At 65.8% G+C, this 18153-nt stretch overlaps 2 protein-coding genes across 5 annotated transcripts; both read right to left on the bottom strand.

Moving 5' to 3' along the window:
• Positions 1 to 229: 229 nt before the first annotated feature.
• On the bottom strand, positions 230 to 9568 carry KHSRP (KH-type splicing regulatory protein). Of its 4 annotated transcripts, none has more exons than XM_082299435.1 (20): positions 9269 to 9568; positions 8083 to 8191; positions 7921 to 7959; positions 7373 to 7412; positions 6985 to 7034; positions 6813 to 6884; positions 6644 to 6701; positions 6081 to 6252; positions 5773 to 5871; positions 5588 to 5686; positions 4943 to 5045; positions 4742 to 4842; positions 4095 to 4236; positions 3251 to 3411; positions 2900 to 3018; positions 2734 to 2822; positions 2111 to 2314; positions 1581 to 1658; positions 1328 to 1488; positions 230 to 818 (listed from the first exon to the last, which is right to left on the bottom strand). In XM_082299435.1, the coding sequence occupies exons 1-20, from the start codon at positions 9533 to 9535 to the stop codon at positions 810 to 812; spliced, it is 2172 nt and encodes a 723-aa protein (XP_082155561.1). In that variant the 5' UTR covers positions 9536 to 9568; the 3' UTR covers positions 230 to 809. The 4 variants fall into 4 exon arrangements, with proteins under 4 accessions (XP_082155561.1, XP_082155562.1, XP_082155563.1 ...); XM_082299436.1 differs by having other exon boundaries at positions 231 to 818; positions 2111 to 2302; XM_082299437.1 differs by having other exon boundaries at positions 231 to 818; positions 9365 to 9568.
• Positions 9569 to 10805: 1237 nt separating this feature from the next.
• LOC309583570 (low-density lipoprotein receptor-like) lies at positions 10806 to 17420 on the bottom strand (the record flags this gene model as incomplete). The annotated part of the gene is made up of 15 exons (XM_082299313.1): positions 17070 to 17420; positions 15637 to 16017; positions 15305 to 15430; positions 14808 to 14930; positions 14300 to 14422; positions 13811 to 13976; positions 13239 to 13457; positions 12939 to 13057; positions 12550 to 12689; positions 12187 to 12331; positions 11867 to 12010; positions 11731 to 11793; positions 11579 to 11644; positions 10947 to 11092; positions 10806 to 10838 (listed from the first exon to the last, which is right to left on the bottom strand). Exons 1-15 carry the CDS (start codon positions 17239 to 17241, stop codon positions 10806 to 10808), a joined length of 2166 nt encoding a protein of 721 aa, XP_082155439.1. The 5' UTR covers positions 17242 to 17420.
• Positions 17421 to 18153: the final 733 nt, after the last annotated feature.

The raw sequence follows: 18153 nt of genomic DNA, 5'->3' as shown, positions 1-18153 counted from the left end.
TCCGGGCCCAAAACCGCCCCGGTTCCACCCCAAAGCCCGCAGTTTGCACCCCAAACCTCGTCTTTTCATCCCACAACCACCATTTTGCACCCCAAAACCTGCAACTTTCATCCCCAAACCACATTTCTCACCCCAGCCCCCCATGTTTCACCCCAAGACCCCAATTTTACCTCCAACTCCCCTCCAATTCCCCCCAAAATTGGGCTTTTCCCCAATCCGTCCGCATTTCATCTCAAATCCAGAGTGGTTTTTGTTCCGTTTATTTGTGAAGTTAAAAACAAGCGGTAAAAAGTAAAAACTTTGAGCCTTCGGTGGTCGGAGTTTTCCAGATGCTCCGGATCGACACGGACACGGCGGGGGGGGGGCGGCCGGGGGGGCTCGGGGACCCCGGGGGGAGGTCCAGGGAGGATTTGGGGACCCCCGGGGGGGCTTGGGGAATCCCAGGGGGCCTTGGGGACCCTGGGGGGGCCTTGGGGGGTCCCCAAGGGGGAGTTGGGGGCCCTTGGGGGAGTCTTGGGATTCCCAGAGGGGGTCTGGGGGTCCCCGCAAGGGGACGGGAGGGGTTGGGGGGGGGTTTTGGGGTTCCCCAGGTGGTTGGGGGTCCCGGGGGGATTTTTGGGGGATCCCCAGCGGCTCCCAGGAATGTTCGAGCGGCTCCGGGGGGGGTTTGGGGGTAGAAAGGGGGCTGGGGAGGGGGGAGACCTCCCCCCAGGGAGGTTTTGGGGGGTCGTGGGGGGCCACTCGCCCCATCCAGCCGCGGCCGCTCGCCCAAAACAAAAGGGGGTCACAGACGGGGGGGCACGTTGGGGTCACTGAGCCTGTGGAGGGGGAAGCAGGGTGGGTGGGGGGAGACCCCAGACCCCTCGGGGGGAAATTCTGGGGGGTCCCTGGGGGGCTTCGGGGGAGGCCAGCATGGGCTGGGGGGCTCCTGCAGTACCAGCCCCTCCCCCAACAGGCAGGGTGGGAACGCCCCAAGGGGGTTCTCAGGGAGTTTTGGGGGGGGCCCAGGGGGAGTTTCGGGTGTCCAGGGCTGGGGTTTGGGGTCTTGGGGATGGAATTTTGGGGGTCAGGACATGCTGGGGGGGGGGGTTCCTGCAGTGCCAGGTTTGGGAAGGTCTGGGAGAGGTTTTGGGGGGGGGTGCTGAGCTTTTTTGGGACCTCCTGGTTGGTTTTGGGGGTGCCGGCCGGGGGGGGTGGTTTAATGCACACCCCAGTGGGGGGGGGGGGCTCTATCAACACCAACCCTGTCCTGGGCAGGGAGGTTGTTCCAGGAGTTTGGAGCTTCCCGGAGGGCTTTGGGCAGCCCGGGGGGGTCTGGGGGCCGTACCTGCTGTCCCTGCTGCGCGGGGGGGGGCGCGGGCCCGGCCCCCCCGGGGGTCTGCCCGTAGTACGCCGCTTGCTGCCGGTAATACTCGGCCCAGGCCGCGCTGTAGTCGGGCTGGGGGCCGGGGGGAGCCCCGGGACCGCCCCCCGAGGCCACCTGGGCCGCTGCAGGGACACCGTGGGGTCACTCAGGAGGGGGGGGGGATGTCCCCAGAGCACCCCCCCCCCCCCCGGGTGGGATTTTTGGGGGGACTCACCTTGTTTCTTGTAATATTCCTCCCAGGCCTTGGTGTAATCCTGCTGTGGGGGGGCCCCTGGCTGCTGCGGCTGCTGGCCTGGGGGGGCATGGGGGGGTTTAGGGGATGCCGGGAGGGGGGGGTTTAGGGGTCCCCAAACGGGGTTAGAGGGGACAGAGGAGCAGATGTGTGGTCCTCAGGGGACGTTTGGGGGGATAAAGCGGCATTACAGTCACCCAGGGGCAGTTTAGGGGGTCGGAGAAGCGGATTTGGGATCCCCAGAGTAGTTTTGGGGGTCAGAAAGCAGATTTGGGATTGAAGGGCAGTTCAGGGGATCCTGGGGGGGCAGTTCAGGGCTCTCTGTGAATGGTTTGGCTCCCGGGGGGCGTTGGGGGGTCCACAAGGGGAGGTTTGTGGGTCCCAGGGGGTTTTGGGGCTCGGGGACTCCTGCAGTGCTCCCCCCTCCCAGCGGAGGGCAGATTTTGGGGAGTCCCACAGGGGGGTTTGGAGGTTCCCGGACCCCCCCCCCCCCCCAAATTCAGGGTGCCCACCTAGTTTCTTGTAGTACTCCTCCCAGGCCTTGGTGTAGTCGGCCTGGCCGGTGGGGGGGGGCTGGGGGGGCTCCCCCTGCACGGGGGGCGCGGCGGGCGGGGGCTGCGCTGGCACCGGCCCGGGGGGCTGCTGGTAGTAGTGCGAGTAGTAGGCGGCCCAGGCCGCGTTGGGGTCCGGGGCGGGCGCCTTGCCTGGAGGGGGCCCCAGAACCATGGTGTCAGCCGGGGGGGGCCCCAAATCTGGGAGGCAGCAGCCCCAAATTTGGGACTCATCCCCCCTATAAAAACACAGCATGTTCCCAAACTCAAGGCAGCACGGTTGGAGGGTCACAGCTTGGGGTCTGACATTGCCCCCAGATCACACTGGGGGGGTCCCAAAAACCCCAGTGTGAGCCCCCCGAATGCAGGGGGGACCTCCAAACTCAGTGACCACCCCCAACATCCCAGAGCACCCCCACAGAGGGGGTTACATCCCACACACCGTTGGGGTCTACCCCCACTTTGCTCCCCCCCCCCCAAACCCCCAAAACCCAGTGGGTCAGCCCTGGGGAGGCTCCCCAAACCCTTGGGAGGCCCCCCAAAAAGCAGGGTCCCCCCAGGTCCCGGGGGGTCGCGGTACTCACTGGGGTCGTGAGGGGCTGGCGGCTGCCACTGGGGGTACGTGTTGCCCCAGCCCTGGGGGGGGTACTGGTGGGGGGGTGGTCCCCCCGGGCTGCAGAAAAGGGGGGTCAGGGGGGTCGGATCTGGAGGAGAATCCCCAGAACGCCCCCAAAAAAGGCCAGTACTCACTGCGGGGGGGCTCCAGGGGGACCCTGGTTGAAGGGTCCAGGGTTGAAGGGGCCCATGGGGCCGGCAGGGCCAGGAGGACCCCCTGGGCCGGGACCGGGGCCGACGGGGCACAGCGGGCCCTGGGCAAGGAAAATTGGGGGTCAGGAGAGGTTTGGGGGACCCCAGGAAGGGTTCTGGGGTCCCCCAGAGAGATCTGGAGTTGGGGTGGGGGGTTGGGTCTCTTGCAGCACCACACATTCCCCACCGGAGGGCGACACCGAGACCCCAAAGAGTTTTTGGGGTTACAGGATTTTTTATGTGGATTCGGGGGAGTTTTGCGTTCCCCTATGAATATTTTTAGGGTGCCCCCACCTCAATCTTCTCCTCGATGAGCTGTTTGGCGTGATCGATCTGCTGAGGGGTCCCACGGATCACAAACAGTTTGAAGTTGGGGTCCCCGTTGGGGGGGAGCTGCCGCGAGATCTCCACAAACGCCCCTGTCTGCTGGTTGATGGCCTTGACGTTCTCCCCCCCTGCACCCCAAAACCCCCTGCGGTAAGAGGGGGCACCCCAAAACCCCCCCCAAAGCCGCTGGGAGCCCCCAGTCCTCTCTGGGACCAGCAAAACCTCCCCTGGGGATCCCAAAACCTCCCCTGGGGAACTCCAAAACCCTCCCAGGACCCCCAAACTCTCCCCGGGACTCCAAAGCCCTCTGGGGACCCCCAAACCAATGTGGGGACCTCCAACCTCCCCCCTCCCCAATGAGCACCCCTTAGAGAAGGAAGGAGAACGGGCTTTTTGGGGTGGGGGGGTGTCAGGTGCTGGGGTCTGGATGTTTTTGGGGAGCATTTGGGGACCTTACGGGTGGTTTGTGGGGGGCTCGAGATGATTTGGGGGATCTTGAGGGTCTATGGGGGTCCAGGGGAGTTATAGGGGTTCAGGGGGAGCCTGGAGGGTGTTTCAGGGGGATTTTGAGGAGGATTCAGGAGGCCTGGGGCGGGAAATTAGGATCTGGGGAGGTTTTGGGGTCTGGGGGTGCTGTGAGGGGGTTTTAGGTGGGGCAGTCAGGAGGGGTTCAGGGGAGGAATTAGGGGGTCTAGGGAGAGATTTGGGGAGTCTAGGAAGGGATTTTGGGAGTGCTCGTGGGGATTTCGGGAGCTGGGGGGGGGGGGGAATTGGGAGGTTTGGGGGGTCCCAGGGGTCGCTCCCCCCTCACCTCTGCCAATGACCAGCCCGCACTTGTGGGTGGGGATGGAGAAGGTCATCTCCCCGCCGGGGGGGCCCCAGCTGCCCTGGCCCCGGCCCCGGCCGCGCCCCCCTGGCGGCAGCCCCGGCCCGGGGGGTCCCGGGGGGCCGCTCTGTGGGGAGGGGGCGTCAGGGCTGGGAAGGACCCCCAAAACAGGGGGGACACCCCCCCCAAAATCATCCCTGCCCCAGCAACAGCTCCTCCCCAAAATAAACCTCCCACGCTTAAAAGAGCTCCTGCCCCTCCCCTAGAACAGCTCCTGTCACCCCCAAAACTGCAGCCCCCTCCCCAAATTACCCGCAGGCTCTGCAGCAGCTCACTGACAGTCCCCCCTCCCCAAAGCCCCCTCCCCGATGTGCAGCCCCCTCCCCAATTACCCGCAGGCTCTGAAGCAGCTCACTGACAGTCCCCCCTCCCCAAAGCCCCCTCCCCGATGTGCAGCCCCCTCCCCAATTACCCACAGCCTCTGCAGCAGCTCACTGACAGTCCCCCCTCCCCAAAGCCCCCTCCCCGATGTGCAGCCCCCTCCCCAATTACCCACAGGCTCTGCAGCAGCTCACTGACAGTCCCCCCTCCCCAAAGCCCCCTCCCCGATGTGCAGCCCCCTCCCCAGTTACCCGCAGGCTCTGCAGCAGGTCGTTGATGATCCTGGCTGCGTGCTCGCAGCGCTCTGGGGGTCCCATGATGTGGGCGATTTTCTCCGGCCCCGTCCCATCGTCTGTGGGGTTTTGGGGGTGGGGGGGCGGTCACGAGGGGTCCCCACACCCCCCGGTCAATGGGGAGGGGTCTTTCTTGGGGGGGAAAGGGGCTCCCCAAACCTTGCTTGAACTGGATCCGCACCCCGGCGTCGTTCTGGATCTTCTTGATCATCTCCCCGCTGCGGCCGATGACGACCCCGACCGAGTGTCGCGGCACCGGCACCTGGGGGGATTTGAGGGTCCTGACCTCCCGACCTCCCCCTCCCCCCATTTTTTTTTTTCAGTGGAAAATGGGGATTTTTGGGCTAAAGAATATGAGTTCTAGAGTGAAACCGAAAATTTTTCCATTGAGAAACGACATCATTAGAAACTGGAGCTTTTCGTGTTGAAGAACAGGATTTTCTTGATGTGAAAATATTTTTTTGAAAAATAGTAACTTCTAAAATTGAAAAATAGGATTGGTTTCTGATTGAAAGCTGAAATCTAGATTGGAAAATAGGATTTCTTTGAAAAACGGGAGTCTAGCAATAAAAAATTAAGGAATTGGTTTGAAAAACGGGATTTTTTTTGAGTGAAAAACGGGGGCTTGGGTTGGCATTTCTGTGTGAAAATTCACATAAAAATTTGGGGTGAAAAGGGAGATAGCTGAGGTGAAACATGAGGTAGTTTGGTTTGAAGAACGGGGTTTTTTGGGGTGAAAAGTGAAGATTTTGGGATGAAAACGGGATTTCGGGGTGCCAAATGGGATCTTGGGGGCACACTCACGTCGATGCCCCCGCCCAAGCGGGCGCCGTAGTCTGAACGCTCCCCAAATCCGCCCTGGTCACGCTCCCGAAGGATGTCCAGCACCATCTCACAGGCTTGCTGGGAATGGGGGGTGTGAGGGGTCAGCTGGGGGTTATTTCAGGGAGCTCAGGATTATTTCGGGGGGGGGTTTGGGCACTTCTCACCTGCACCTTGTAGGGCTCCCCAATGATCCGCAGGGGTTTGTCCACGTTGGTGTTTTGGGAACCGTCTTGGATCAGGATCATCTTCACCCCCGCCCGTTCCTGGGGGGCACCAGGACCCCTCAGCACTGACCCCCCCTCCCCCCAAAACCACCCAGGGATCCCCCTGGGGAGGTTTTGGGGCTCCTAGAGCTGTTGAATGCTCTTCCCCCTTCCCAATCCCATCAGAGACCCCCAAACTCCGCTCACTAACTCCAAAGCCCCCCAGATCTCCCCCATGCCCACCCCCCCCAGGGGAGTTTTGGGGGCACCTGGAGCTGTTTGATGGTCTCCCCACCCTTCCCGATGACCAATCCTGCTTTTCCTGCTGGGATCATCAGCTCCTGGACTGTCCCGTTCTGGCCGTTGGCGGCGTCGGGGAAGGGTCCCGGGGGGCCCCCCCGGCCCCGGGACACGATGTCGTCCAGCAGCGCCTTTGCCTTCCTGGGGAGGGGTTGGGGGGTCACTGGGAGGATTTGGGGGGGAGTTTAGGGGAGATTTGGGAGGGCTTTGGAGTCACTAGGGGATTTGGGGGGGTCATCAGGGGGTTTAGGGGAGATTTGGAAAGAGCTAGGCAAAATTTGGGAGGTTACTGTGGGGTTTGGGGGAGACTTGGGAGGTCACTGAGGGGGTGCTGGGGAGATCCAGGGGGAGGTTGGGGATCCTGGGGAGATTTTGGGGGGTGCCAAGGCTGTTTGAGGGTCCCTAAGTGGGTCCCAGGGGGCATTTTGGGGTCCCCAAGCAGTATTTTGGGGGTCCCTAATAGGGTTCTGGGAGGGTTTTGGGGGTCCCAGGGGTATTTTGGGGTTCCCAGGGGGATTTTGGGGTCACTCACTGCACGGACTCCGGGGACCCCGTCAGGGACACGCTGCGCTCCGGTAACCCGCCGCTGTCTGGGGGGGCACGGGGGGGTCAGCGGGGGTCCCCCCGCATTTGGGGGGCCAGGGCTTGTCCCCTCCATTTGAGGGGCACGGGAGGGTTTTGGGGTCTCCGCCCTCCTGTACCTGGGGAGATCTGCACTTTGCAGCCCGAGTCCTGCTGGATCTTATTGATCTGCTCCCCTCCGCGGCCGATGACTGCGGGGGGAGGACACAGAGCGGAGTTTGGGGATGGCCCCAGAGGTCTCTGGAAGGTCCCCAAGCCCCCGGGACCCCTCCAGGATCCCGCCAGACTCACTGAGGCCGACCATCCCATCGGGGACCCGGTACTCCTCTGTCACCGTTGTCCTGGGGAACACCAGAGGGGTCAGGGGGTCCCCAAAAAAATGCCACGGGCACCCCAAAAACCCCCAGAACCCACCAACACCCCTCCCAACTCCCCAAGGCCGCTTTAAAACCACCCCAAGACCCCACGAAAGTCACCAAAACCTTCAAACCCTCCTCCCGAGGACCCTTCAAACCTTCTCCCAACATCTTCAGTATCCCCCTAAAAAGACCCTCAAATCCCGAGGACTCCAAAGGACACCCCCCCCCCCCCCCCCCCTCCTTCCAGACCCTTAATAAACCCTGCAGGAAACCCCCAAAAGAACCCCTGCCACCCCCCAATACCCCCCGGCCCCCCATACCTGGGTGGGGGGTGGATGGGCCCCATCGGTGCCGGCAGCGCTGGGGGGGGAACCTGACCTGTCTGTGGGGGTCCCCCCAATTTGGGGGGGGCCCCAACTTCCTCCCAAGACCCCCCCAACTTCCCCACCCCCCAACCTCTCCCAGACTCTAAACCCCTCCAAAATCCCCCAAACCACCCCAAGGACTCCCCGAAGAAACCCCTCGAGACCCCTCAAACCTGCTCCAGACACCCCGAAACTCCCCAGGACCCCCAACCCCTTAACCCCCCTCAAACCTCCCACCAGACCCCATGAAAGTCCCTCCAGAACATCCAGGCTTCCTGTTGGCCACCCCAAACCTCCCCTGGGCCCCCAAATACTCTTTGGGAACCCCCAAACTGCCCCCGGGGACCCCTTAAACCTCTCCAGGACAATCCACAGCGCCCCCTCCTGGGAACAGGCTGGTACTGGAGGAGCCCCCCCAAAACATCCTGACCACCAAACCCCCCCCTCCCCCCCGCACCCCAAGACTCCCAAACCCACGCTGGGGACCCCCAAATCCCACTCACCATCCCCCTGTGCTGCCAGTTTCTTGCTCTCAGGCTGGTCTGGGGGAATGATGCGGTGTTAGGGATCCCCCCGATTGCCCCCCCCACCCCCCCGAGGTTTTGGGGGTCCCCCCACGGTCTGGGGGGTTCTCCCCGGGTTTGGGGGTCCCGAGGCCCCCTTACCGCCATCCTCCAGCTGCCGTTTCTGCCCCCCGAAGCCCCCAAAATCGGGAGGGGGGGGGTTGTTGTTGGGCACCGGCGGTGCTGCGTCCCCCCCGATCTTGGCTGCGATCTGGGGGGGGGTAAGGGAGGAGGTCACCCCAAAATTGGGGGGCCTGAAGGCCCCAGGGAGTCCCAAAACCCACCAGGGACTCCCAGAATCCCCCCTCCCTCCCCCGCAGGACACCCAAACACTCTCAGAGATCCCCAACTCATAAAGGAGATCCCAAATCCCCCCAGCTCCCCTAAAACCTCCCCAAAAGTTCCCAGGGGTCACCCTGAGAAACGGTCCCCCTCAAACTCATGCAGAGACCCCCAAAACCCACCAAGGACCACCCAAACCTCTCATGGAGCCCCCAAAACCACCCAGGAGGCCCCAGACCCCCCCCCAGCTGCCCCCCAAGGACATCCAAAACCCCTTGAGAACTCGCAGAAAACCCCCCAAAATGCCCGGTGGGGTCATCTCAAAGTAAGGACCCCCCCAACTCCCTTAGCACAAGCAGGAGCCCCCCCCAAATTGCCTCAAAATATCTCGGAGGGGGGCCCAAACACCGAGAAATCCCCAAAACAACCCCCGCCAGACCGGGACCCCCCAAAGCCACCGTGACAGCTCCGTTTGAGCCCCCCAGGACCCTCCAAAACCCCTCCGAGAGGACGGAAGTGTCCCAAGCCCACCCAGGGAACCCCCACCCGCTCCTCGAGCCCCCCAAACCCTTTCAAAACCCCCCAAAGGCCCCCCCAAACTCCGGGAATTTGGGAGCCCCTCGAAATCCCTCCCGGAGCGCCCCCGGGCTACGGCGGGACCCCCGAATTGGGGGTGTCGGGGGGGGCAGAGCCGAGCACCCGCCAAGCGCCTCGCCGTTAACTGGGCTGCTAATTACGGTAATTACGGTAATTGCAGCGCCGGAGGGCGCGCGGAGCGGGGGAGGCCCCGGGGCTCGCAGGGAATTACGGTAACGGGCCGTAACTACCGTAATTACGGCGCCGGGATCTGCCGGAACCGGGGGAAAACAACCGGGGGGGCTGCGGGGTTTTATAGGGGCGCGGGGGGGGCGGGAGCTGGGGGGTGGAACGCGTGTGGGGGGGGTCCCGGGGGTGGGGGAGGGGTGACCCCATCTCCCACGACCCCCGGGGGGGGGCGGGGCCTTACCGGGAACGTGGGGGCGGGGCCGCGGCGCCCCGGGGGGGGTCGCGGGGGGTCCCCGACCCCTCCCGCCGCCTCCCGCCGCCCCGCCGCGCCCCTCACCTGCCGCGCGCGCTGCACCGCGTCGGCGAACGCGTCCTTACGCCCCGTCCCGCCGCCGCCGCCGCCGCCGCCGCCGCCCCCCGGGCCCCCCCCGGGCCCGGCCGAGGGGGGGGCGGCGGGGGCGGACCCGGGCTGGGGGGGCGGGGGCGGCGCGGGGCCGAACTCGGACATGGCGGAGGCGGCGACGGGCACGGGCCGCGCTCGCCTCGGGCCGCGCGGGGCACGCTGGGAGCGCGGCGGGGAGCCCCGCCCGCACCGGCGCCGCGCGGCCAATCGCCGCGCCGGAGCGCCCTGAGTGACGGCGCTCTCGACCAATCAGCGGCTGCGGTCAGCGCGCAGCGGCCAATGGGAGCGGGTAAGACGCCGGCGCGCCGCGATTGAGTCATGTCGGTATGATTGGCAGCCGAACGGGCCAATGGGAGTGCATCAATTGGCTGCCGTGCGTGGGCAGGACTGAGGGGGGCGCAGCCAATCGCGCTGCGGGGCGAGCCTGGGCGGCCCCGCGAGGCGCCGCGATTGGTCAAGGAAGCGGAAATCGTAGAAAAGGCGGGGCGAGAAGTGATTGACATTGCCATTGACCAATAACACACAGTGCAGTCTCCGCGCTGCGCAGCGATTGGAGGACGCGTGTGACTGACGGCGAGCGCAGCCAATGGAGCGCGGGCAGCGGAGGAGCGGGGCTTTGTTAGAACGACAGGCGCGGGAATTCATCGGCGGCGGGAAACGAGGTGGCCAATCACAGACGGTATTGGGGGTGGAGCGTGATTGGCAGTGCGCTCAGCCAATAGCGTGTGTTCCTGCCTGCCCGGTGTCCAATGAGCATCGAGCAGCGAATTAGGAGGGAAACTAAGCTGACCAATCAGCGCCCGGCACGGAGCGGCTCTGGGCCAATCGCGTGCGTGCAGGGGCACCCGGGCCCCACCCAGGCGCTCCCAGTTCTCCCAGTCCGGCCTCGCAGGGGTCAATAAATAAAAGTTTATTGACGGGGGGAACGGGCCGGGTCTCCTCGGCCCCGCCCACTTCCCAGGACCTCAGTTTGGGGGGATTCACAGTATTCTGGTTAAAAAAAAGCACCCCAAACAACCCACCCCAGGGGTCACTGTATGGACAGGCATGGAGAGCTGCGTCCAGCGTTGTCCAGCTGTGTCTGCAGCCGTGTCCGAGGGTGCTCAGCCATGCCCAGGAGTGCCTGGGTGTTCCCAGGTGTGTCCAGCTGTGTCTGTAGCCACGTCCGAGTGTGCGCAGCTCTTTGCAGCTGTGTCCAGCTGTTGCTGCAGCATGTCCAGGTGTGCCCAGGCATACCCAGGTGTGTCTTTGTGCACACAGCTGTTCCCAGCTGTGCTCCCAGATGTTCCCAGCTGCGGCTGCCCCCCAGCCCTGCTCTCAGTCCGTTCCCCAACCCCAGGGGGCTCTGGGGGGGGGTCTTGGCTCCCCCAAATCCTCAGGGCTCGTCATCCTCTGACGTCAGTGGCTGCTGGGGGAGGAAAGGGGGGGGGGGTCAGTGCAGGGGGTCCCTGAACCCCTTCCTGCCCCAGACCCCACCTTTAAGCAGGGGGTCCCCCAAGTCTCCCCTTTCACTCACCAGGGGGTCCCCGAGCCCCCCCCCATCCAGGGGGTCCCCGGGCCCTTTCCGGAAGGTGGCGTTGGTGAAGCTGATGCTGTTGGTGCTGCGCCGGCGCCACTCCCGCCACAGTGCCCTGGCTGCCACCCCGAGGCACAGCACCAGCCCTGGGGGGCGCGGGCGGGGAGGTCACGGGGGATCCCCAAAGCCAGGACACCTTCCCCAGGTGACCCCTAAAATCTGGACTTCACCCCCAAAAATCCAGGACCCCCCCATGGGACCGATCCCTGTAGGCCCCTGGTGGGCACGGGTGGGGAACTGCAGGGATAGGACCCGGCCCCCTCAAGATGAGACCCTCAAAGGGGACGACCCCCCTTTGACACCCCCCACCTTTGAAAACCTGCCCGAATTTTGCCCCCATCCCATTTTGCCCCCCCCCCCCCCCCCAACCCACCAGATTTGGCACCTCTGTTTTGAAACGCCACCCTCTCCCCACCTTTGAGATCCCCATTCTGCCCCCTCCATCCATTTCCCCGCCCTTTTTAGGGACACCACCCCCCCAGACCCCCCCATTCCGGGCACCCTTTCTTTGGGACCCCCTGAATTTCCCCCCCAACCCCCCAAAATTTTGACCCCCCCAAGCAGGGCCATACCAAGGGGCAGCAGGACCCCAAGTGCTGTCAGCCCCGGCCAGGCCCCCCTGGTCCCCCCGAGATCACCTGTGGGGACAGGAGTGGTCAGCGTGTGGCCAGTGGGTGGCCAGTGAGTGTGGCCAGTGAGTGTGGCCAGTGGGTGCAGCCATTACCTATCGAGGCGTTTCCCTCCTTGCTCAAGTTCCGGGCGAGGGGCTCGGGGGTCCCGGGGTGCTCTGGGGAAATATGGGGGGGGTCACCTGGGCACAGGTGAACCCGGGGGGGGGTTGGGGGATTTTAGGGGGTTACCTATCACACAGGTGCGTCCGTCGCTGTCCAGGTGCTCCCCGTCAGGGCAGACGCAGCTGAACCGGGGGGAGCCGGGGCCGCGGACGGGGGAGGGGAGGCACAGGAAGGAGCAGGCACCCCCGGGACCCTTGCAGCGGTTGGGGCCTGGGGGGAGAGCACAGGTCAGGGGGGTCTGGAGTGGTCTTCGGGGGATTTTGGAGTCTCAGGGATGTCTTTGGGGTATTTTTGGCTGGCTTTGGGTGTTTTGGGGGTCCCAGGGATATTTTGGGGGCATTTTGAGGGGTCCCAGGGGTATTTTGGGGGAGTTTTGGGGGTCTTACCTGCTGGCTGCCTCCCCGGGTGCAGCACCACGACGGCCTCGGGGCTGAAGAGCTCCTGGGCCACCACCTGGGGGGCGGAGGAGCCCCCTTGGAGCCGCGTGGCCACCAGGGATCCCCGGGAGGGGTCGGTCCAGAAGGCCCAGTCCTGGAGGGAGGGACACGGGGGGAGTCAGAGGGGACACGAGGGAGAACACGGGGGGCTCCTGGGGGAGGAGAAGGGACATTGGAGGTTGGGGGGGAGCGGGAGGGTTCAGGGGGACACTGGGGGGGTCCTGAGGGACACAGGGAGGGTCAAGGGGGAAGGGGACAGGAGGGGTTGTGGGGGGACGTTGGGGGGTCCCGGGGCGGTCCTGGGGGTCTCACCTGGAAGACAGCGAGGCCGAGGGGCTGCGCCAGGTGCTGGGGGTCCCTCAGGTGTGTCTGGCGGCCGCTCCCGTCCAGGGCCACGCTGGACACGGTGTGGAGGCGGCCATCGGCCCAGTACAGGCGCTGGGAGGACTGGTCTGGAGGCACAGGGGGGAGTCAGGGGGGCACTGAGGGGTCAAGGGGTCACTGGGGGGACACGAGGGAACATTGGCATTGGGGGGGGAAACAGGGCTGGGGACATAGGGGGGCACCTGGAAGATCAGGTAGACATGGGGGAGTCTGGGGGTGCTCTGTGGAACATGGGGACAGCTTTGGGGACACAGGACTGGTCTGGGGACACAGGACAGGCCACGGGACACGTTTGGGGTCAGGTGTGGGACCCTCACCCAGGGCCAGCCCCTGAGGCCGCTCCACGTCTTCAGTCACCAGGGGCTTGGGGGGGGCCCCGTCCTGGGCCCCCTGGGCGATGTGGGGGCGGGACCCCCAGTCTGACCAGTACAGGTACCTGGGGGACACCAGTGTCACCAGTGTCACCAGTGTCACCAGTGTCTCCTGTCCACCCGTGCCCCCCCCCAGCCCCCTGCCCATCCAATGTCACTGCCACTCCCCCAAGCCCCCCTGCATCCCCCCACGTCCCCAAAGCCCCCTAACCCCGCTCCCTGTCACCCGCCGTGTCCCCCACATACCCGTTCAGGGGGTCCACGACCACCCCCCAGGGCCGTGTCCGGGGGTCCCGGTGCAGGGTGCGGTGGCGCAGCCCTGAGGGGTCACTGACGGCCACGCAGCCGGAGCCGGGCTCGGTCCAGTACAGGAGCCGGTGGATCCAGTCCAGGGCGATCCCGGCCGGGGACCCCGGGCCCGGGACCACCCCCAGGGGCACTGCGGGGCCCGCGGCCAGCGGGGCTCTGGGGGGCATGGAGAGCAGTGGGGGCATCTGGGGAGGGAGGTTGGGAGGACACGGGGGGCCCTGGGAGCTCTGGGGGCAGTTGGGAGTTGGGGTCGAAGGAGATTGGAGGGGAATTGGGAGTCCTGATGGGACATAGGAGGCACTGGGGGAGTGATGGGAGGGGGAAATTTGGGGGGCCAGGGGGGGTATTTGGGATCACTGGGGAGGACTGGGATCACTGGGGGGTGTCCTGGGGGGCATTAGGGAGGTCCCAGGGGGTCTCCAAGCCTCATTGGGGGTCCCGGGGAGAGATCCTGGTGGTGTTTGGGGGGGTCCCAGAGGGATTTGGGGAGGTCCCGGGAGGTTCCTCACCTGTAGATGAGCCCCTCGCTGGGGTCCCCCCAGAACAGGGACCCCCCCTCAATGCCGACGTCCAGAGCGGCTGCGTGCTTGATGGGCCCCCGCAGGATTTGGGGTTCGGGGCCCCCCAGTGCCAGCACCTGGTGCCGGGTGCTCACCAGGAGGGTCCCAGGGGGGCCTGAAGGGGGACACTGCGGTCAACCCCTCGCAGGGAACCCCCCCCAAAATCACCCCAAATCCCTACATGGCCCCTCAAACCCCTGATACTCCCCAAACCCTCAGGACGCCCAAATTTCCCTTGACCCCCCCTCAGGACCCCCGGATCCACCCCCTTCTAACCCCCAACCCCCCTGGGACCCTCCCAAAACTCCCCCTGAACTCCACTTCCCTCTTGGGGACCCCAACGCTCCCGGGGGCAGATTTGGTGGTGTCAGAGTTCCCCCGTGGTGTCCCGGGAGGGGGTTGGGGTATTTCAGGGTATTTTGGGGGGGTCTCACGCACCGTGGCAGGTCCGCTTGTCGGGATCCAGGCTGAAGCCGGGGGGACAAAGGCACTCGAAGCCCACCCGCAGGTCCCGGCAGCCGTGGGAGCAGCCCCCGCCCCCCGCCAGGCACTCATTCACCCCTGGGGGGCAGGAGGGGGGCGGGGTGTCAGACTCCCCAAAATCCCCCCCTGAAAGGGGCAGAGACCCCCAAAGTCCTGGAGAGGAGGAACTGGGGGGGGTGGGGGTGAGCGGGGGCTGGGGGGGTTTTGAGGGGGAGGTTTTGGGAGGGTCTGAGGGGGGTCCCGAGGGGTTTTCAAGGTGTTTGGGGGGGTTTGAGGTGGGCTTGGGGGTATTGGGAGGATTTGGGGTTTTTTTGGGGGGGCGTTTCCAGGGAATTCTGGGGGCCCTGGGGGAGTTTGGGCTGTCCGGAGGGTTTTGGGGTTTCTCAGGGGATCTGGAGTGGCTTTGGGGGGGTTTAGAAGGTCGGGGAGTGGGGGACTGGAGCATTTTGGGGCCCCTCCTCACCGCACTCCTTGAGTGGCTCGTCGGACCAGTCACGACAGTGGCGCCGCGCATCGCAGACCTGCCCCATCGCGATACACTCGCCCGAGCGGCAGCGGAACTGGTGCGGGGGGGCACACGACGGGGCTGGGGGGCGCAGGGGGGGGGGTCAGAGACCGAGATTCCCGCGAAATGTCCTCAAAACTCCCCCTCAAGGTCCCTTAAACACCCCCTGAACCTCCCCCACTCCCCTAAATCCTCTCCAATCCTCCCAATCACCCCCAAACCACACAGTGGCCCCTGAAACTGCCCCAAACCCCCCTAACCCCCCCAAGCCCTCCCAGACCCCCTCAAGTCCCCCCCAAACGCCCTCAAATCCTCCTCAAAACCCCCTCAAACCTCCCCTGAGTCCCCGAGAAAACCCCTCAGACCCCCCCCCGACCCCCCAAAACCCCTCTGAGCCCCCTCAAATGCCCCCAAAGGCCGCCTAAGCCCTCCCCGGCCCCGCCCCCGCCCCGTACCGTCGGGACATTCCTCCTCGTCGTCGCCGTCGCGACAGTCGGGGGTCCCGTCACAGGCCCGAGCCCCGGGAATGCAGCGCCCGTCGCGACAGCGGAGCTGCCCGAGAGGGCACGGGGGGGGCGCGGCTGGGGAGGGGCGCGGGGGGGTCAGCGGGGCAGCGACAGCCCGGACGTCCCAGTGCCTCCCAGCCCCTCCCAGTGCCTCCCAGCCCCTCCCAGTGCACGCACCACATCCCTCCTCGTCGGAGCTGTCGCGACAGTCGCGGGTCCTGTCGCAGCGCCACCGACCTTGGCCCCTCCCAGTGCCTCCCAGCCCCTCCCAGTGCACGCACCACACCCCTCCTCATCGGAGCTGTCGCGACAGTCGGGGGTCCCGTCGCAGCGCCACCGGCCGTGGACGCACTCGCCGGAGCCGCAGGGGAACTGCAGGGGGGGGCAGGCGCGGGGAGGGCGGGGGGTCCCGCACAGCTCGGGCTCCTCGTCGTCCCCGTCGCGACAGTCGCGTTCGCCGTCGCAGCGCCAGAGCAGCGGGATGCAGCTCCCGTCGCGACAGCGGAAGTAGAAGGGGTCGCAGGGGGGCGGCGAGGGCGCGGGGCCGCAGCCCAGCTCGTCCTCCCCGTCGGGACAGTCGCGTTCCCCGTCGCAGGCGAAGGTTCGCGACAGGCACGAGCCATCCCCGCAGGGCAGCTGGTCCGGGGGGCACGGCGGGGGCGCTGCGGAGGGGAGAGAATCGAGCCAGGGACCCCCAAAATAGCCCCAGGAAGCCAAAATATCCCCTGGGACTCCTATAACCCCCCCGGCTCCCTACTTTCCCACCCGGACACCCCCAGAGACCCTCCGAGCTTCCCCCCACCCCGCAAGGACCCTCCAAACCCTCCCCGAACTCGGGGGGTCCCAGGGGGGAAAGTCCTAGCCCGGGGTAAGGACGGAGTGTGTCAATCCAGGGGGTCCCAGTCCCATTTTCGCGGGTCCCAGAGCCATCTTCGGGCTTCCAGTCCCATTTCGTGGGGTCTTGCCCCTTTTTGAGGGATTTTAGCACCATTTTGAGGGTTGCGGTCCAATACTGAAGGTTCCGATCCCATTTTGGAGGAGTTTGACCCCACTTTGGGGAGGTTCCGGTCACACTTTTGGGGAGTTTTAGTCCCATTTGTTGGATTCCGATCACGTTTTTTGGGGTTCCCGCTCTCATTTCGGAGGATCCCGGAGCCATTTTTGGGTGTTTTAGCCCCATTTCGGGGGGTCCCAGTTTCCTCCCCGGCCCCACCCGGGCGCGCCCTCCCCGCGCGCCGTGCTCTGATTGGCTGGCGCAGGCCCCGCCCCCGCGGGTGGCCAGTCTGGGCTCAGCCAATAGGAGCCGCGTCCGTCGCGGGGCGGGGCGGGCCGCGCGCGCTGATTCGTCCTACCCGGGCCAGGGGGGCGGGGCCTCCCCGCGCGTGGGGCGGGGCGTGACACGTGGGGGGGCCCGCGGGGGCTTTGGGGGTCCTGGGAGGTCACGAGGGGGTCACGGGGGGGCCCCAAAGCCAAATCCCCACCCGTGGGAGATGCCCTGGGGGCGGGAGGGGCGTCCCCGCTTTGGTGGGAACAAATCGCCTCTCGGGTGGCGACCCCCAGTGCCCCCCGCCCACCCCCCCCGGTGTCCTTCACCCCCTTCCCAACCCACCCCACCTCCCCCGCACCCCCCCCGCGGATCTGGGCGTGGAGTGGGGTCCCCCACCCCCTCGTCGACCCCCTTCGGACCCCCAAAATCCCCCCTCGGACCCCCCACCTGCGCTCGGTGTCGCTGCCGCGGCCGCCGCCGCTCCCAGAAGGAGCAGGATGGTCCCGGAGCGCGTCCCGGTGCTTCCCGGTCTCCTCCCGGTAGTCCCAGAGCCCACCGTGTGGGTCCTAGATCCGCTCCCGGCTGTTCCCGCTCTTATCCCGCTGCTGCCGGGTCCCATTCCGGTGTTTCCCGGCTCTTTTCCGTTGGTTCCGTGCCCCGTCCTTGGCTCTATCCCGGTTTTCCCACTCGGGGTTCGTGTCTTGGCGCCCACCAGGAGCAGATCCGGGACTTGGACGGGTCCGGACGCTCGGTGACGATCCCGGTGCCTGCGCTGTCCCCGGTGCTGATCCCGGTCCCGGTGCTGATCCCGGTCCGTGCCGGTGTTCCCGGCGCCGCCGCCCTTGGACCCGGGTCCCGTCGGGCCCCATTTAACGGGCGGGGGGAGGAGCTCGGGGCGTTCAAAAACGTGGAGGGTGGGGCGGGAAAAGCGGCAGTGCGGGAGCGAAAAGCGACAGGGAGGGACACAAAGCCAGGATCGGGGGAGAAGCGGGCACCGGGGCGGCCGGAAAACCGGGGTGGGGGGAGAAAAACCGGGAGGGACGGAGAGAAAGCCGAGATAAAGGGAGGAAAAGCGGGAGGGAAGGAGGGAAAAGTGGGAGGGAGAAAGGGCGGGACACGGGGATGCCTTTGCCTTCCCCCTGGCCCCCCATCCGTCCAAAAGCCGCTTTTTAAGTGTTTTCCTTCTTTCCCGCGGGATTAATCGTGGATTTTCCACCGAAGGTGATTCCCGGGGGAGTTGGAGCAGGATCGAGGGGGGGGGGAAGGGGAGCCACAAGGGGGTTCAATTATCCCCAACTTCCCCCATTTCCCAGGGGAGGGGAGGATCGTTACTGTGGCACCTCTGGGAATGACACGAATCCCACTGGGGTGGGGCACCCCAGTGACCCCTGAGACCCCCCCCCCTCCGGATCACCCAGTGACCCCCACAAAGCCCCCAGGGCCTCCCCAATGCCCCCAGAGACCCCCCAATCCCCGGAGTCACGCCAACAACTCCCCCCCGAGATTCCTCTGGCACCCCCAATTCCCTCCC

Source organism: Coloeus monedula, assembly GCF_965178545.1.
Source record: "Coloeus monedula genome assembly, chromosome: 31".
Lineage (NCBI taxonomy): Eukaryota > Metazoa > Chordata > Aves > Passeriformes > Corvidae > Coloeus > Coloeus monedula.
Note: the sequence above shows the minus strand (reverse complement) of the source record. Positions and strands in the feature narration are given on the sequence as shown.

Coding starts and splice junctions, on each gene's coding strand:
- KHSRP (XM_082299435.1), bottom strand. CDS start 9,535: ATGTCCGAGTTCGGCCCCGCGCCGCCCCCGCCCCCCCAGCCCGGGTCC. Junction 8,192..9,268: donor GCCCCGCCCCCACGTTCCCG/GTAAGGCCCCGC, acceptor ACCCCCCCCCAG/ATCGCAGCCAAGATCGGGGG. Junction 2,315..2,733: donor GCCAGCCCCTCACGACCCCA/GTGAGTACCGCG, acceptor CCATGGTTCTGG/GGCCCCCTCCAGGCAAGGCG.